This window comes from Esox lucius, chromosome 4, assembly GCF_011004845.1.
Source record: "Esox lucius isolate fEsoLuc1 chromosome 4, fEsoLuc1.pri, whole genome shotgun sequence".
Lineage (NCBI taxonomy): Eukaryota > Metazoa > Chordata > Actinopteri > Esociformes > Esocidae > Esox > Esox lucius.
The window spans coordinates 9,574,479-9,593,818 of record NC_047572.1 but is presented as its reverse complement, the minus strand read 5'-3'; the positions used below and the strand labels follow the sequence as shown (position 1 = coordinate 9,593,818).

Here is a 19,340-nt window from a genome sequence, read left to right as displayed (position 1 = left end):
ATTCGCTGCGCTGGCCCGGCGCAATGGAACCCGAAAGAAAAGAAGCAAACGTGCAAATCCTGTCGATATGGCACTCTACGCAGGAGAAAACGAAAGCCAAAGGATTTCGAATACCATTTGAACGCAGGTCCGTACCTAAGCACATCTCCCAGTGTCATCAATCTACTGTATCCCCTTGGCGCCTCAATGTTAAATGGATTATTAATGGGATGGCATTTATTATAGATCCTGTGTCATAGACTGAGGCATATGTGTCCCTGTGAATGTATATTCATGCTGTCATGTTTTGCCCAGGATAGCTATAGCTATGTGCTGCGGGGAAAGTACATCAATACACAATGATAATAATAATTTGATTGGATTTATATAGCGCTCTTTCCCGATGCCCCAAGCTCTTCCCACCAAAGTCATTTTACGTGAGACTTTGTATCCCCTGACAATATCGACCTAGTCATATGATTATCATACTGCAGTTTCCGGTTAGTTTCATTACAACATGTGGTGTGGATTTTCCATATACTAAAGCCAATGGTTTGCAGTGCTACATCAAGAGTATTGTCGATTGAATAACAGGCTGCCAAAATAATGTAATATTGATCCAACTAATAAATGTGTTATAGGGCTTTGATTTAAATTCAATTAGTTCAGTTTCCTTTATTGCCAATTAAATTACTTATTTTCATAAAAAAAAGTTTTCTCCTTCGGGAAGAGGGCAAACGAAGTGCCAAACTTCTAAAGCAAAACCCAGATCCTCTTTTAATTCGATCAGGGGCTGCGTCTGAGTGACAGATTTGGACTCTTAAGAGCAGCGGGAGTTTGTATGGGGAGCAGAGTGAAGGAGATTGAAAGTGATGCCTTTCCCCTCCCAGGAAGAGTCATCATAACTTTGCTCGGTGCCTATAAATCCAGGCGAGCGTGTCTAAGCTTCGGCATTGACTTTCAAATGAAGACCACCTATCGCTCACAATGTAAACAATGAATCACACTTTGACAGGCTCCCGGAGAACCCCCACCCCCCCACCCCACCACCACCACCCCCCTTTTTGTGCTCCATAGCTCCGGCACTGCGTGACAACCGGACAGACCAGTGAGGTGTGTTGCTTTTCACTTTTTTTACTTATTACATGCATGTACGCTCCGGCACACTGATGTTCCCAACGGGGGGTAGCTTGTTTGTACTGCATGACATCTTGGACATATAGAGTGTGGCCTCACTGTATTTCACTCTCTGAGCTTGTAGGTGGGGACAGAAGCTGAAATGGTCAGGGTTGGGAAAACGCGGTTTGACTTGTAAAACACTGAGGGAGCTTTTTTAAATTGACTCGCCAACAGGCGACGATATTGAGTCGGCTGGCACATCACCAGCCATATCGACAGGACTCCAAATACTGTAGGTATCTGTAAGTCAGCGGTATGCTCATCACTCTAGGTCAACCGTTCTTTCTTGTGCCAGGTTGCTACAGTGAACAGGTGACATATGCTGCTTGTGATGACTAGGGCATTTCCAGACTGCCTGACTCCACTGGAAAGATAAGTTGCCCAAAACCAATGTTCCGTACGCCTACTCGACCCTACTCCGAAGTTCCCATCTAAAACTGACTTTAAACATATCCAACCCCTATTGCAGATCTCTAGCGTTCTCTGAGGTTTTTCCTGTATTTCGACCAATTCCGATGTCAGTCAGCGAGACGGGAAGCCTGGGAACTGTGGAATGTCTGCTGTGCCGTGCGTGGCTCCCACAAGGAAACATTCTGCTGCATCTTTTCTGTTTTCCCCCTTTTACCGCCCGAGAGCATTATAGCCTACACAAATTAAGGGAGGAGAGCCATCCTTCAGTTTCAAAGTAGCACCAACCCTCCGGCATTGCTTTGCTCTTTAACTTGGTGACTCTCACAAGAGTTTTGCTTATTTTTGTGTCTAGCTCTCTCTCTCCTGACAACCTACACATACAGATAACCAATGCAACTGATATCACAGTGGTGAAAAAGGTACTGTATATAATGTTTCATAATACAGTGCCTAACAGTTTCTACCGTGTCTGGCCACAGCCCACCTGGTCGCCTTTCAAATTTATCTCAACCTCTTAACACTCCAACTGCCAAGCCAACTGACATTTACATACCTTTTCTCCAGAGGCTCTGACCTTTTGCAACCTCTATAACCAATGATTATTTTGAATGCTAGGCTATTAAAGCCGACTGACACTTTCTCTTGAGGAGAAGGTCTTATTTGACCCTGCAGGCCATCTGAACGTTTGAATATGTTGATGATGAATTTGACCTTCAAAGGTCACCTACTCTCCACACCGCTCAGCAACCCGGCAAATCTGCCATAGCTCAGCTCCTCTCTAGGTTTCTTCCTAGATTTCCTGCCTTTCTAGATTTCCTTTTATCTACACACTGTGCTTCAACATCTTACAGCGTGCCTTTGGCGTTTTATCCTGAGTATCTGCAATGCAATTTGTGACAACTGATGAGGTAAAATGTGCTTCATGAATATGCCGGCCAAACCTTCTCAGTGTTTATTAGCCAAACTACATGACACCAAAGCCAGATGTTGCCTTTAGCCCAACTGAAAAATAATGTATTGTGCGTTGAATTTACATTTCTCACACATTGTGAAAACATACAAAAAGAGAAAAATATTGTTGCTTACATTATTGCCTTGCCAAATACCACATACAGGCCAGGTAGATAGCAGGTTGCAAATGTCAGCCTCCAAGCTAACATGCATTGACAAAACATGTTGACATTAAATGTGCACTTGGAAAATATTCATCTTTGCGGACATGCTAACAGATGTTTATTTGAATGTATGGGGAGAAATATTGTCCCACTCATGTGATGTGTCACTTTCAATTCCTGACTCGCAGCTGTTCCTACAGCTGTATTCTCTGACAGCTCATGTACATTCTGCCCAGTAGCAGCCTTTAAATTGTCAGTAATGTGACAAATATAGAGGGCACATCTGGGAAGTTTTAAACTGTATTATTATAAAGTTTTTATGGTTAAAAGGATGAGACAACTCTCTATAGTTACAGTGTCAGTAATAATAAAAGAACAATCTATCTGCCAGTAATATTAAAATAACAATCTTTCTCTGAAGCGTAGCAACTTCAAAATGTGTTTTTCTGCCTCCCTCATACTGCACTGAAAAACGATACTGACTGGAACCAGACCTAACCTTTTCATGTAGCTTCACTGTGATTTCAGTACAGTAACTGAATGACACACAGCTATGCCACCTTAAAAACACCATATCTGACTGAGATGCAATGTCTTATGAATAAGCGACTGGCATTCAAATCCAAAAGCCCAGAGAGAGTGAACTATCTTATTGACTCAGTAGACATGATGAAATACAGGCTTTTCCTAGACGGCCTATCACTGTTGAGGGCAATTATCAACGTCCTTCCAATACAGAGCGGCACGTTGACGTAAGCCATGAGGAGCTGGTCACGTGCCCTTCTTAATAGGATAACAGAGGAACCGGGAGACTAATCCTGGCCTAGGGATCGGCTAACTGTGCCTACTGTGGGACACCCACAACCTCAAGCTTCACGCCAAATGCCAAACGGATAGCGTAGCATTTGGAAGCTAGCCCTGTCAGCCCCCCGTGTGAGGGGTGAGCTGTGGGGCTTAGGGTGTCCTGAAAGACCTCAGGATTCACTGAAAAGCCCAAAAAGCATCACCCTCCAGGTCTTGGGCTGTAATGGAACGGACAGAGAATGGCAGATACATATCTCCGACTCATTATACGAGGAACACCGCTTCAAATGCCAGTCGGATAACACAGGCTCTTCCCCCCCAGATAGCAGATGAGCGAGGAGATAGGCCCTTGTGTAAATTTGTCATCTACATGTCGTGACGGCATTATTTATTATCCCAAATCCTTTTTATGAGGCTGTTATCTGGTTTTATTCAGATACCCATCCCAGTGCATAAAATGTGATTACATTAAGCTTTGAACTTATGCTTTGCGTATTGTATCTCGTCCACTAGATCCCTTTTGATCTAGATAAATGTGCCAGCTGAAGGAGAAATGTCAAAATGCTTTCCAGGCTGTTTGCGGACGTGTGTGTGAGCGTGTGGATCTGTCCGTCCGTCTGCCTGACTGACATGCCTCTCCTTGAGCCAGACTTATGTCAACCGAACATACTGTGCAAAACATAAACATTCAACAGCTGAATATAGCCTAACCGACTCCAATGAATGTTAGCCGGAATCCTTCATGTGTTTAGGCATTTCCGACGAAACCCGGTGCAGACAAATGCTTAGATCGCATCCACGCATAACACCGTGGCGCCAAAGCCCTCCGAGCTAAAGCGCTATTAAAAGGTAATCTTTTTAAAAATCTTCCCAGGAAGTCCGTATCCTGAGAAGATAAACACTTGAAATGAAATCGAAATGAAATGTCTCTCAGCACTTTGCCACCAGCAGAATGTAACAGCATTAACAGCAGACAACGAAGCATTTCCGTCGATTCAATTTGAATTAAAGCACCATTCGATGTACTATAAGCTTCATTATATATAGTTGTATTGGTAAAACGCAATACAAGCCATTTTGAAAGATAACACTCATCGTGCTTTGCTTTTGAAAGACTAGAAGAGTTAAGTGGGCGATAAAACGACAAAAACAATATGGCTGTCACATACAGTAGCCTGTATGGGGTAAAAGTGTCATAAGTGAGTTCAGCTGGTCAATCTTTGAACTGTAATGAGTCTTCAGTGTTTTCCAAGCTGTCTGCTTTGTTCTCCGTGGGACATCCAAACCTGGGCGCATTTCAAAGGTTTTATCTGACAGAGTGTGTTACCCTGAGTGTAGATGTAGGGTCTAAATTTGATCATAGTTGCTGCAGATGCCGAATCTACGTTTGATCAAGTTGTAGCAGAATGTATCCGACAAAACAGTAAATGTAGAGTTTTAGTGCATTTATAGAGTAACTCTCTAAAACAAATAGGCTTTAACCATGTATTGCAAAGGATATATACTTTGTTATTTAATAGTAAATTCCTTGTTTTTTTTACCATTATGGTTCAACAGTCCTGCTACCGCCTAGTTCTCAACTGAATGTTTTTTTTTTTTTTACATGACAGGTTAAGAAAATGTCTCCTGCATCAGAGTGATCAAATTACAATTCTAAATCTGGATGACCACAATGGCAGGTATTTTTAAATTTTTATTTGGCAAGGTTTGTTGTCACATTAAATGTAACCTACATATATATATATATATATATATATATATATATATATATATATATATATATATATATATTCATATCCACAGATAGAGCTGCATAATTCACCTTGCTTTGGTCCACCACATGAAGTGATTATTGATTCATGACACATTTCTTGCATTAAACTTTTAGCTGATTTGGTTGGTCATCTTAAAAAGAGGGTCATGTGTCACAAAGTGAGCAGATAGACGAGGCGTTAAATAATCAAATTCCACAAGTGAGCCATGCAGATTATGGATCCATGCAGATTATTGTAATTTAATTGTCAAGCTTTCAATCCTTTCCGGTTGTAAGATTCGCTAAAAGTGTGGCAGATCTGAGCCAAGTGCAAACATCTTTGAAAGCCTGGGCTATACTGTCTTTAACTAGGTGTCAGGAAAGGTGAAGGGTCAACAGCATGTGCACGGTATAGGTTATGTTCAATTTTGAAATAATGTTGGACCATAGGAACAATAACAATCCAGACGACCGAAAGTATGTCACACCTTCAGTGAGATGAGTTACAATCATCCGTCCCCATAAATGGTACTTTTGATACAATAAAAGACATTCACATTCTCTCTATAGAATAGCAGAGAGATGACTGGATAATGTAATGAAGGTGAAATGGCTTTGACTTATGAGGGAACCGAAGCAGAGCGTTCACCTAACCCAAGACCAAATGGCCTAAACACAGGTGAGATGATCTAAGGAGGGTTGGAACAATGTGGCCGCGTGAAGTGATGTGCAACGAACTGCAACCTGCACATCCGTTTAAATGCAAGCTGTTAGCATGGTCAAGGGCAATGACCTCCTGGCCTTGCCCCATTCTCGCAGAATATGACTTCAGCGCGAAGGAATTAACCCACGCGGATTCAAAAAGTCAGAGACAATATTCCTGTTCACCACTGTGTAGCTCAACTGAGAATGCTGTCAAATGAATAAAGGAATTATACCACCCAATTAATCAGAGGAAAATCCTGTAAATACTGTAGCATTGCTGTGGCACAATGAAGTACACTTTAAAATGAAATGGGGGGAAAAAATTAATGACACTGTTACAATGGGATTCCTCCAGTTTCGTTAAAAGTCTAATTAGTCACTATGTTAAGTGCTAAATACGCTCTTCGGAATGTAAACGCCCTTGTCTGAGCCTGCTCACCGCACTAGACCATAGGAGGCCTGTGTGTGTGTGTGTAACTCACTGGTCTCACATGGAGACGAAGACAGTGGAAGTCAAATAGCCATCACCTGGCCAACGCCGAACACAAACTGCTGTGCTGTAATGTATGTAGATTTTCCAGACATGACGAGAATTGAGCACTCCGCTGCAATCAGTCACAACAGCCGCTTAGTACCTAATCGACCCCTAACCCCAGACACTTTGGGCCGGTTTCCCAGACAGATTACGTATTGAGAATCCGGGTACAGTATGATACAAGTATTTAAAAAATGGTTAGACCCACACTGTGGTGTGCCAGACATAATTCATCCAATCCAACCCCCCCCCCCCCCCGCCCCCACCCACCCAGCGTCAGCTCCCATCCTAATCTCGTCCAGACACTTCAGTCCGAACGAGCAGAAGGTCTGGTGGAACAGTGCATCAAACTCAGCCTTCATTGGAATGCAGAGTGCCAGAAGAATCTCCCATTGCATTACTCATTGACATATTCTACTAACTGATTATTTACATAATAGTTCTTCTCCCATCTCTTGGGCACCTCTTTCTTTACTTTTAGCACCGGACGAGCCGACTGAGCAACTCGGTGCAAAACAAGCAGTTGCTGTTTCACTAAAACGTATTCATTAGTGAAGGAACAATTTTATTCTCTTCTTTCTCATAAGGATGGCTGCATGGCTCCGGCATCATAACTTCCTCATAATGGACAAGTCCATTATCCAACATCAGAAATACAGCCTGTTCAAACACTTAACATCTAAGCTAGATGTACTGTAATGTCCTTGGCTAAATATTCAAATTAAATACTTATTTCTTAAGTTACGTTCATTCATTACTATACTTTTGAGGTTGGGTGACTAGTTGTTTTTGATAGGAAATACACTGAGATTCATGATGGGAAGACGCTGCTACAGCAAATTATTGGTGAAAAAACCTCTATTAATATGGTCATTCCCACTAAGGACAACTAGGAATGGTTGATGTACCACAGTTGTAATGCACTGATACATATTCATACATTTCACAGAAAGAGATCTGATCAAGTGTCAGTTTTGCCTTTTTAGATTTGAATGATTAGACTGTGGAGAACCTATCATAGATTAGCCGTCCGAGATCATTTATGAATACAGCACCAGGTGAATAATGTTTTTCTGAAAAATATATGACACTTTGACCAGCAAATCAACATGAGCATGTACAGTGCAGGGTGCCTTAATGAGAGGCAGAGCGCACATTAAGACATCCTGTTCCATTAAAATGAGAGCCTATTCCCCCAGCACAATCACCTAACCTGTTGCTAAACACAATTAATTGGATACAAGTCAAAAAACAATGCGTGCGGAAAGTACAAAATAGTTCAACAGTTGGACGTTGTTTGGCTGAAAGGTTTTCGTAATCACACTTGGCATCGAATACTTGAAAAATTCAGACTCAACCAACCATTATTTGGTTGAGTCTGCAATGAGCACCAGATGGGCAGGATTTGCAGTTTTGCCAGGCAAGCTCAAACAGGCGGAGATGAAGTATTTGAAACGATTTTTCGAGCATTAGAAACTCCGGTCTGTTTGTGATGCATGGGATGCAGCGTACAGGCCTGGCTGTCATATGCATTTATAAAGTGACATTGCCAATGGATTTATAGAGTGCCAGCCAGTCCACTGTTGTTGTAGGACAGAACTGATTCTTTCCAGTGTTATTGTATGCTACGCCTGTCCACGGAGGAATGTATTGTTCCTATTCCAAAAATGCCTTGGCTAACAGCCTTTTTTATGTAAACATGAGTTGATTTTAAGGTGTGAGTGTGTGTGTTCTTATTTTACTATACTCCTGTGAACACAACATTAAAACAAGATATTTTGACCTTGTGGGAACATTTTGCCAGTCTCCATTAAGAAAACAAACTATTTTCTGCTTAGGGTTTAGGTTTTGGGTAAAAATGACAAGTGGGAATAGGGTTCAAATAATGTTTAGGAGTAAGGGTTTAGTGTTAAGATTAGGATTAGTTGTATGGCTAAGATTAGGTATCTGAAGGTAAGGATAAGGTTGGGGTTATGAAAAATAGATTTTTAGATGGGCTACATTTTTTAATGGGGCTACATTGTTGGATCCCCATAAAGTTAGTAAAACCTAAATTGTTTGTGACTAATTGGTCCCCACAGATCTTCTGGCAGGTCCCAACTTAGTGGGTCGGTTTGGAGACAAATGTACAAATGTGCACCGTGTTAGAATTGGGGTTACCCTTAGGTTCAGACAATACCGGTTAGGCTGCATGGCTAGTCCATGTTTAAGCATACACTATGGAGGATAAGGTTAGGATTAGGTTATGGTGAGGGCAGGGCCGGGTCCAACCTTTTTGGGGCCCTAAGCAAAATGTGATATGGGGCCTCCTCCCCTAGTGGTCCTAGTGGCCGCTTATGATGCTTATGCCTAGAACCAGCCCTGGGTTAGGGTAAGAATTGGTCTAGGGTTAGGGAATAGGTAACATGGGTCTCAGTTAGGTCTCAGGTCCCCAAAAGGACAGAAAGAAAATGTGTGTGTTCATGTGCCTATGCTTATAAAAGACAGAAGGCCTGTGTGTTCATGCGGGTGTCCAGCTAGCCAATGTCACTGACCATGTACACATGCATACATGCATAACTGGCAGTTTAAAATAGTCCTTATAAAACAGATCAGTGGTCTCTTATTGCCCAATTAGCAGCCCAATTAATTCAGTGTGAATGCATCCGCAACTCGAATAGACAGTTGTCAAAACTGATGAAAGTGCAGATGGGCAAAATACCCCGTTCTTATTTGTGGTACAAAATATATTTTTGAACAGTGCTATAGGCTTGTACTGTGTCATACGATCTGTCCCAGGCTGAGAGCCATGTGCATAATATGTTTTTACTCTTCAATAATACCATATCATACTCTGCACATGATAATCACAGTTCAAGACAAATGGAGGGAGGCTGGGACAGGAACTAGAAATTGTCCCTCACATTTCTTTCCTTCAGGCACTGACAATGGCCTGTTTCTTTCTAGAGACTCTCATTACCAGCCATATAGCGATTGCATTGGACACAAAATCCACATCAGACTGGCCCACCGGGCTACAAATGGACCAGCCCGTCTGGCATTTTCCCTAAATGCCAGATCGCCAGTCCAACACCGGAAGGGATAGAGGATGTTGACAGAAGACAACCTTGCTTAACGGGACCGGACTATTTAGTGTGTGTGTTTGTGTATGTGTTATGCATGCATTAATTTGCACGTGCGTGTGTGTGTGTGTGTGTGTGCGTGTGTGGATGATGCATGCATATGCGTCAAACACTAGGATTGAGGTGTTGTTTCCTTCTGATGTTAGGAATTGAGGGCATAAACCCATGAATTGGAAGCTCACCATTAGAAACAGCTAATCGATACAGAGTGGACAGCAAGGGTGATGTCTGAATAGTAATGGCTTAACTGGGAGACATCCGGTAAAAGGAACATCTCCATATTCTGCGCCTTTCTGATCCATTTGAATCACGGTGGCCTTGTAGGCTTTTCTTTAAATGCAAGTGAAGTACCTGACATGGGAACTGCATAGTGAATGGCAAACACAGCTGAAATATACAGTTTAAGGAATGTTTGGGGAAAAGGGGCATGCATCCCTAATTCAAAGGCCATTGCCCTTTCACTAATAGTCTGTGAGTTTCTGTAATGGCTGTTATCTTCAAGTCTGCATGGTAAAGGGCAGAAGAATCATTATAGACCAGCCAGATACCAAAATACATTGAGTAGATTTTCTCAGATCAACCCATTTAATCATCATAGTCCATTAGCATAAAACAGATAAATAAATAAAATGTGAGAGCACATTCAAACTGATAAGCACTATCCAGTCGGATTTACAGGCTAATGCGGACTAAAGTCCCCCATCTGCTGCTGCAAATATACAGTAACCTACAACAACAATTCAGAGTTCCAAGAAAAACAATTACTGGCTTTAAGGGTCTCTACAGGACAGTGTTTCTCAAACTATGGGACACAACCCCATGTGGGGTTGCCTGAAGCTTAAATCATAGTCCAAAGATGCAGCAACACAATAGCCTGGCAGTCCATTGTGGAATGGCTCCACAACTCTGAGACCACAGTTAAGGCAGATGCACAGCCCAAACGCTCACCTCTCCGAAAGTTCCAATCAACAGTAGGAATACATTCCCCATTATTGTCAATGTTATGACAGTTTGAGCTGCACTTTAAAGTATAAAGGCCAATGATCAAACACTTTAACACACTGCTGTGCATTTGGTTTTTGACTACGATAATACCTTGATTTGTAAATGGGGTTGTGAGAAATACTAGAACATATATGTGCTTGGTTCACAGAAAACACAAGTAAACTTAGGTAGGGTAAATGCAGTTGTAATAAAAAATGGTCTGTTTTCTTCATTCAAACGTTGCGTTTACTTCTCAAGAACACTTATGTGTCTTCTCTTACTAACATATACCTTCTGTTTCCCTGGAACAGAATAAACAGTACAAGGCAGTACAAACCCTGGGTGGAAAACAGCATGATATCATTTTCTACAAAGCATAACCTACCACAACGGATATTGCCTGATCATCTGCCATTTCTTTCAAAACCTTTCTAATGCATATCAAACCTCCCTCATACCTACAGAGAAATGAATAGGACCCGTGTAGACCTGTTTATTTTTATTATTATTGACAGAAAGATTCTAATAAAAAGCAAACATTGTCGTTGAACATCTCTACGTGGTGGTGCCGCGACAGTTATTAAACACTACAATTGGGTCTCGGGCCAAAAAGTTTGTCAAACCCCGGATTTAGACTACATCTAAATGAGCCACGCGCACCTAGAGGATGGGGGAAATAACTCCAGTATTATCCCTCCGCCGCTAACCGTGTCAATCAAGGATTAGCGTGCTAAAGGAAAACAAATAACACGCTATGTACTAAGTTCTACGCATCGAAATGAAACGCCAGAAGCACTTGCGTGAATCGCACTGCAATTTCCAAAAAATGTATCTGTTTTAGAACTACTAGGCTACTCCTAATTGTATTCTAGCAGGCTACAGTAGTAGAGTAGCCAATAGCCAAAACATGCAGGCTCAACTTCATAGCGGTCAACTAAAGCAGTCGTATTGCCTGATGTTCAGAACGCATACTGGGGGTTTAGACCAGCAAACGAAATGCCAAACCTGACACATGAATTGTCTGATTTGAATATTGTATTAAAATGAAAGGAAATATTTCAATGTCCTAATGGGATTTTTTTTTTTTTTTGCAAAGAGACTTGCTAATGTTTATTAGATTGCAGTTCGACGCTAAATTGAACATACTTTTATGGAAGGTCCACTTTCAGTGGACTGTGGACTGTTGTTTATTTCTAATCCAATTTAATACTATAGGCCAACGTGTGTAATTCAGTAGTATTAATACTAGAACATCCATTGTATGGTGTGTTTTACCTGTATGTACAGACGCAAACCATCCAGAAGGATAATCCAAACGAGATCAGGAGACGTAGTTCACAACAACTATATGACGAACCGCTCTGATCAAATCCACTGCTTGTAACTCGAAATCCAAACAGTAGTCCTTACGGGGAAGTTTAAAAGCGGAAAGTGTGTAATTCCTTTTCGAATAACACCAACTATCCGGGACGAAGAGCAAATCCCTGACTTTCAGCACCACCGGAGAAGTGGACGGCTCCGTTAGAAGCAGCGGTCAAACCCTCTGTCTAGTCTCCTGTGCCACAGAGGCACAGCCCCAACCTCACCCGCTGGCTGCGTCCCGACCCGATTTACATACAATCACAGGATCAACCAATCAAAAGCCCGGAAGAAAGCTCATCCAGCGCAAGAATGGAGAAAGACAATCGGAGTCGTCTGATTCCATCCGCTGTTTTGAATTGTACTTGACTGTGATGAAAATTGTGTGTGTGTGTGTGTGTGTGTGTGTACAAATATTAACCCAATGTTGGAACGATGTTTATTCCTGTCCAATGGTGACCCCATGTCGTTTTTTACATACTGGTCTGGTTTATACAACACTTGAAGATCATAAAATAAAACTCTTTCTACCGTTCACAATTTCGCGTCATTGAAATCAGACATTAAGGCACCATGAAAGCAAGCGTCACCCATGAACGAATTGGTAACAAATTACCTGGCCAACATTGTGTCCGAAGTGTTTTTGTAAACTTGTTGTTATTTTAGGCCATAAGTCTTCCAATTGATTCAAAATATTTGTTTAATTCGAAAAAAAATATCGAACGATTATATTTTAATATATTCATAGGGTTAGTCGACTTGAGACAAATTAGTTCAGTACAATTCAATTTAGGCCTCAGAATGTATGATCACATTAGAAAAAAAAAACTCCTAAGTCTGCAAAAATAATCAAAATGTCAACGAAAATGTGTCAGACACATTAACATTACCAAATATGATGCACACGAGACGCCGTCCAACCTTATTTGTTAAACGTGCTGTCAAATGTAATTACAAAAAGATTTAGGGTCGGAATAAGTAGAACTGGCCGTACAACGTTCTTTTCACATTCATGTGTACAATGGTACATCTGTGATCCGAGGACCAATTGCAGGTATTTCTGAAATTGCACCCATTTATCACCTTGGCAATTAATGTATTGCGTGCATGAGAAGTACGGTATCATGGAAAACAAGGGAAATATGGAAATGTTAATGTGACACGAACAAGCCTGATTATTTCACAGATTGCCTGAATTACAGGGTTATGTGTCTCTTGTATGGCGAGTGTTTGTGATGTTACTCTAATGAGTTGAGGAAGCACACCAGCCTAATAAAGACTGTCACATGGTATACTGGCAAATACCAAATACGTTATTGATACCACTTCCTACTGACCTGGGGATAATTCCAACCAGAACAATCCAATAAAAGAGGAGAATTACAGAATACATTCCAGTTATTCTCCTTCTATTCAATATTCATTGTCACAAACCAAAGCATGTGATGCGTCCATACTGTACATTTGAAAATGGTTTGTGCTCCCAGGCAGGCACAACACCACCCACCCACTCACAATTCCCTCACAGCCATATATAATCAATTGGACAAATCAAAATCCATGGGTGAGGGAGGCAGCTCAGTTACACTTCCAAATCTAGTGTTGTGAGTTTGATTCCCACATGGGGGCCGGGCAGTCATGTGCTAAACAGATAAGTAAAGGGAGATTTGGGTATTAAATTAATAGTGTACAAAACCTGAGAAATGTCTCATGCATTTTGGGCCCTAGTTGTGGTAGCAAAATAAGAACATTTCCATTGGAATTGTTATTGAATATTTAATACATTGTATATTACAATCATTCATTATATAGGTCTTATATAGGTTCTGACACAGCAGGAACCCATCAAGTGGGTGTCTTTGTGAAGTGTCAGCCAAATTTGTTCTCCTTTGTTGCCACCTGCAACAAGCTTGCTGACTGGTCACTCTGAGATGCCTGTCTTGTTCTTAAGAAGTTCTCCCCTACCTGATCCTTAGGGGCGGGGTGGGGGGTTGGGGAATTTGCAGACTGGCCTCAATCAGGAAATGGTTGGTGCTGTACTGTCAATGACAAGCACAAAGTCATTTGTGGCAAAGTTCCATTTCAAAGTTTGAAGCTCTGATGCATCAGGTTCTGTTCCCATTGTCGTCTGTTTAAATGGAAACAGAAGGGCTATTTCAGAAGTCGTCTTTCTGAAATAGCCCAGGTGACATGATGGGTTTACCTTTATGTCGCTGAAAGTGGTGTGAGGGCCTCCAGGTTGCTGTGGTCTTCAGATGTGATTGGGCCATCATATAGTATAGCCTCCAACTCACAGAAAGCTGTCTTACGTCTAGTGTTTTCTGTCTCAGGACAGAGGTCAGAATGGATTTCACCCGGCGTATCAGTTGCTTCAACCCACCTCCACAATGGAAGCCAGAAGGTTGACTGACTGACATGTTATCCCATCAGTAGGAATGTGGTGTCCTCAAGACTGCACACTTCTTGTCTAGTGACTTAGAAACCACTCAAAGATTTCTCCCACTCTCATTGTTGTTAGAAAAAGCTAGGCTCTTACTCGATCCAAAAACTCATCAGTCTGTGTAATTGTGTTACCTTCAGCACATTTTATTTGTAAAGGCAAGATCGGTACTGTATATGCAACCTGGCTACAGCAAAAGGTTTGTTACTGGCCCCATATTGGCCTTGTGTTGAAACTAAAGCACAGCTCACTGTTTCTGCTGATGTTTCTCCTTTAGATTTCACATCTCTGGGAAAACCCTTATCAGCCATCAGTATGAGAGGCAGACTTACATGATTTCTTTGACATATATCACAAGTCAGTTGTCTTTCGCAGTCTCTGGTCATGTGTCAAACATCAAAACTACGAACCTTTACTTTTGAACAACTCAACCTTTTTGTCATGGGTTCTTGATCTCACCTTTGGCAGGACCCAACAGCGTGAGCAGAATTCACAGGGATGTCGAAGGTTCGTTTGGTTGGCTCGTTTCTTGTGAGTCTTTTCAGGCAGGTAAGTATTCTTCTCCACTATTGTCATGCAGGTATACATCATTCTTTACAGGATCACCAGATACACTGGTGATTGCAATGACAAAGCTACTTCCTCTGTACCAGCTTGAAGCCTAAGCCAAAGATTGGCATATGAAGCATTGGTCTTTAGAATGGCTTTGATACCATTACTGGATGTTTAAATATTCCCAAATATGAGATCTGAGGCTATCCTAGACCGTTTCTCAAAAACCAAATTGTCTTTGAAACATGTTTGGTTTCTTCTTGAATGTCACATGCAGCACCTCTCCACATTCCTCTAAATGGTCATTTGGAGATTATGATTATTATTTTGGATGGTGTAATCTGTGTCAGGCACTGGATGTTCTGCATTGTGTTTTGAAACCCCCTCAGAAACAAAACACAGGCAGCAGTAATTTTCATTACATTACCAAAGGTTTGCTGAAGGACCTTTCTTTTTTCCATAGACTTTATTGCAGGGTCCACATGTAAGAACTGTGAACTAGGGTTCTCAGTTGCCCGAAGGGAAACTGTTCGAAGAAGTACAGCTTGTCTTGGTAGCTGTCAGTTTTGTTGCCGAGGCTATATTCAAAAGCTCTGATGAAGAATTGCAAATACAAATGATCACCTCAAAACACTGGCATCTCTTTTATAAGAAGTAGAGACAGATGCTGTTTTTATGGGGAGTTCAATTACTTCATTTTGCTTTTATAAAACATTGAAAACAATCCTTTGATTGTTCTTGTCAACGCTGGTTCCTTGATTGCTGTCATCAACACCATTTTAAAACTAGAATATCTTGCCAAATGCCAAATAATTTCTTGATTCTACTTAGTAGTGTCTGCTCATAATTCTGACGCATGATATCTAATAAAAGAGAGCAATTCATGAACACATTCCAGTTATTTTCTTTCTATTCAGTATTCATTGTCACAAACAACAGCATAAGATGCCTCCATAAAGTGAATTTGTTTTTGCCTCTGACACGCTAGTTCCCTCCTACACAACAGTAATAAACTTTTGGACTGGTTGGAACTGCTCTGGGCTTCATGTAATTTTCTCTCCCTCATTCTCTTGAAAAGTGATTCAGTTCTCTTTCTGTGTTCCTCAAGTTGATTTTAATTAAAACAAACGTTATTTAATTTAAAATAGGTAAGTAGACTTTGTGTTGGTAAATATGAGCAAAACGGGATGCAATTTATTTTTCTTTGCTGTTCATCCTCTGGGTCTTTCATTCAAAACATTCACAAAAATGGAACCTTTAATTGAATTGAAGCCAGGTTAGGGTTAGGGGTACAGAGGGATTTGGGTTGGGGAATGAGGAAACAAAGAAAACAGAAAGAAAGGGAATGGAAAACTCTTCTGAGTGTATTCGGGTAGGCAATGATTAAAATACAGGACCTCAGGCGGTTCAGCTCTCACACTACAGTGCCCAGAGGGAGACTTGCCCCCCACAGCATCAGAGCATCCATGCCAACAGGGCCGCTCTTAGTAAGTATTTGTCTTTTCTAAAATATCAACCTACAATGTATATTTTCTCCATGAAAGGGGAGAAAACCTCTAATGATATGTACATATCTTTGTAATAATCGAGGGAGGAGGGGAGTCAGTATACAGTAGGGATGAAATGAACAAAACACTACTTCAGAAATGGCCCCTATTCATGGCACAAGGACAAGTACCCACGGGTGCGATTTTGCGACCAACGTTACTCTTTCCAAAGAAACAACGTCTTGGCCGCCACCTGCAGGATCAGATAACTGCTGTTGAAGCGTCAAGGTCCCGGTTATGTCCTTTAAACCCATAAATACTCACATTTGTTTGCTTATTTTTGCCTCCAGCAATCCTCCATACAGGCTAATATTTAGTCCATATTTAGTCCTCTACATGTTATCAATTAGAGTGTTCAACAGGGCTTGCTGATGCAATTCCATTGTCCACCTTGGCAACTACTACTGTGACAGGCTGAATCATTGGGTCCCTAACCCCGCACTTGGACTGGAAAGGCAGTTGTTGTTCTGAGAGTCTTGTATAAAAAGGAAGAGTTATATGGGTCGATTTCCACAGTAACCTCTTGGCTCAACAGTGCTCTGAAGGTGAGGCCTTTGTAAAAGGTTATGAGTAATTTTGTCTGATACATTTGTTGAGATCACTGTTATTGGCTGTTAGAGGGAGTCATAAGATCTTGTACTGAGTCTTACGGAAGCACCATGTCACCATGTTAGTGAGTCTTTCTTAATGCATTTAGCCAATGAAGAGTCGATCACAGCGGTTTTAATAAGCTTTCATAGGTCACAGTGATGCTTTGCAAGACGAGCAGTCCATTGCCAACAGAAGGGCACTCTGAATTCCATTTATAATGCATTCCATTTACAAGAATCACACAAAGTCTTGGCAAAGCATCAGCAACATCAACACTTTTGCCGTTTTGATAAAGATAAAGGAGATTATTTAGAACCGCTAAGGGTCTGAGGCTCTTTATGAATATGGACCCTATCTTCTCTCCACAAATCGGACATCACCAAAACAAGGACTAGTTGCTGACTTGGCAAGCGATTTGCATTACCGCGTCTTGAAAGCCAAGACACTGACTACTAAATGTTTGAAACACTTTGCCTTGATTTCACTTTTCGTCACTGGAAACAGCTGAAAGAGAAATCATTACTCACCAGCAGTAAACAGGAGGTAAATCTCAGGGTAGTATGATCCAAGCAGATCCCACTCATCTCCTCTGGGAGCTTGGATATCCTTCCACCGAGCCTAAGCAATGAGAGTCTGAGAGAGCAAACAGAATCTTTTTTGTTAGTTGAGTCAGTTAGGAAGATCTAGCAACCCTGGTCTCTAGTTAAACAGTCAAATGGAAGGAGAAATTATCCAATTAGAATGTAGTGCACAAAAGAGGGCGGACATGTGGGCCGGAGTGATATTAGGAAAAGCATACGCAAACTTAATCAAACCAATTTTGTTATCAGGCTGACGGTTGAAATGCAACAGGATTTGGACACCCACTTACAAAGAGGTGAGAGCCAGTTAATTACCCTTGTCATTTTCAACAGAGAGACACACCCACACAGAGACACACAAAGTGCCCACACACCAACCCGCATGTACATCCTACGCAACACACACACACACAAAACATTTGTTGTTGTTCTAATGGTAACTAGTTTTGTCTTGCTGGTGGGAGTTATTCTGTTTTTTTTCCTAGGACATTGCATCGCTGTAGGTGGAATTATGTTTAATTAAGATAAAAACGACAACATGGTAATTTGTGACGGAGTTTAAAATTACCAAGACTTATTTCATTTTGACGTCAGTATCTTTAAAGTGTTTATTATTTTGGGGGTGACTTTCTCAGAGAATTAGATCAGGGATTCATACATCCACCAAATATCATGTATGTTGGGCTCAATGAGACTGATAATGGAGCACATTTCGTTTACATTCTACACCATACAATTACATAAACTCGTTGCCTGGCTACAGACATTAGTTTCTTCTCCACAAAGGGTCTGGAAATGAGTCCTTCCAAGACCATTTCTAAATGGCAAATATGATCAAACACCTTTGATTGCTTCCAGAAACCGATAAGTTCTGTCTGACCGGTCCCTGAAACTGAAGGGTTAGATCAGACCAAACACACGTGCTGGCTAAGGCAACTGACTGAGACATACGCTTATCTGTGACTTCCGATGTTTGCTTAATTTGTTCTGTACGTTGGCAGACAGTGGATTTGATGCTTACCTATAACAGAACCTTTCAGTTCCTGTTCAAAGACAAAAAATACAAATTTGTTTTTAATGGACCGACAGCTAAGTTAGTCAATTACAAAAGAGCAGACATTTAGAAAAGAGCAGACATATACAGATCAATTCAAAAACAGCAGCATGCACACAGACCAATCAGAAAAGAGAAGCATGAAAATATACCAGTTAGAAAGTAGCGTGACCATAGACTTGTTCTCTTGTTCACATTCTCAATGGCACAATATGGTTATGACCTTATGCATCATTTGAAAATGTTTGACTTATTTCGATTGGTTAGAGATTATACAGTTACGCATCCTAAATAACGCAGTGATAAAGTCACTACATTGCGGTTGGCTGCAAGACATGGGATCAAATCAAAGCTCAAACATTGGCCCATGAGTCTCACGTAGAGAAATGCTTTCGGCCAGCATTGCTTGGGTTTGGGGGACAGCAATGTCTGCCTTGCCTTGCATTGGCCAAATAAACATATAATGTACAATTAACTGTGCTATCGGATGCATGGAGAATATGAGTATAGGCTCTGCTCATTAAAATGAAAAGATCCAAATAATTTAATTGGATCTTATAACTGATCTTATAATTAATATGTTTTTATTAATCTTCTGGACACCTGTAGTTTATTGCTTACTTGTGATA

The 19,340-nt window shown here is 41.1% G+C and overlaps 1 protein-coding gene and 1 long non-coding RNA gene across 8 annotated transcripts in view; one reads left to right on the top strand and one right to left on the bottom strand.

Annotated features, from left to right (window-relative positions):
• The window catches only part of fstl5 (follistatin-like 5), a 179,587-nt gene extending 167,310 nt beyond the window's left edge, over positions 1 to 12,277 (bottom strand). For 3 of the 7 annotated variants that reach the window (XM_034291899.1, XM_034291900.1, XM_013132285.3), the window contains exon 1: positions 11,863 to 12,277. In XM_034291899.1, the coding sequence (XP_034147790.1) occupies positions 11,863 to 11,885 (23 nt within the window). In that variant the 5' untranslated portion in view covers positions 11,886 to 12,277. The remainder of the gene's footprint in view (positions 1 to 11,862) is intronic. The other 4 variants (XM_034291901.1, XM_013132286.3, XM_020045201.2 and 1 more) reach the window with 3 other exon arrangements.
• Positions 4,723 to 6,179, top strand: LOC109615601. Its single transcript, XR_002196599.2, has 3 exons — positions 4,723 to 4,791; positions 5,099 to 5,167; positions 5,812 to 6,179. It is a non-coding gene; the product is annotated as an uncharacterized LOC109615601 (long non-coding RNA).
• Positions 12,278 to 19,340: the final 7,063 nt, after the last annotated feature.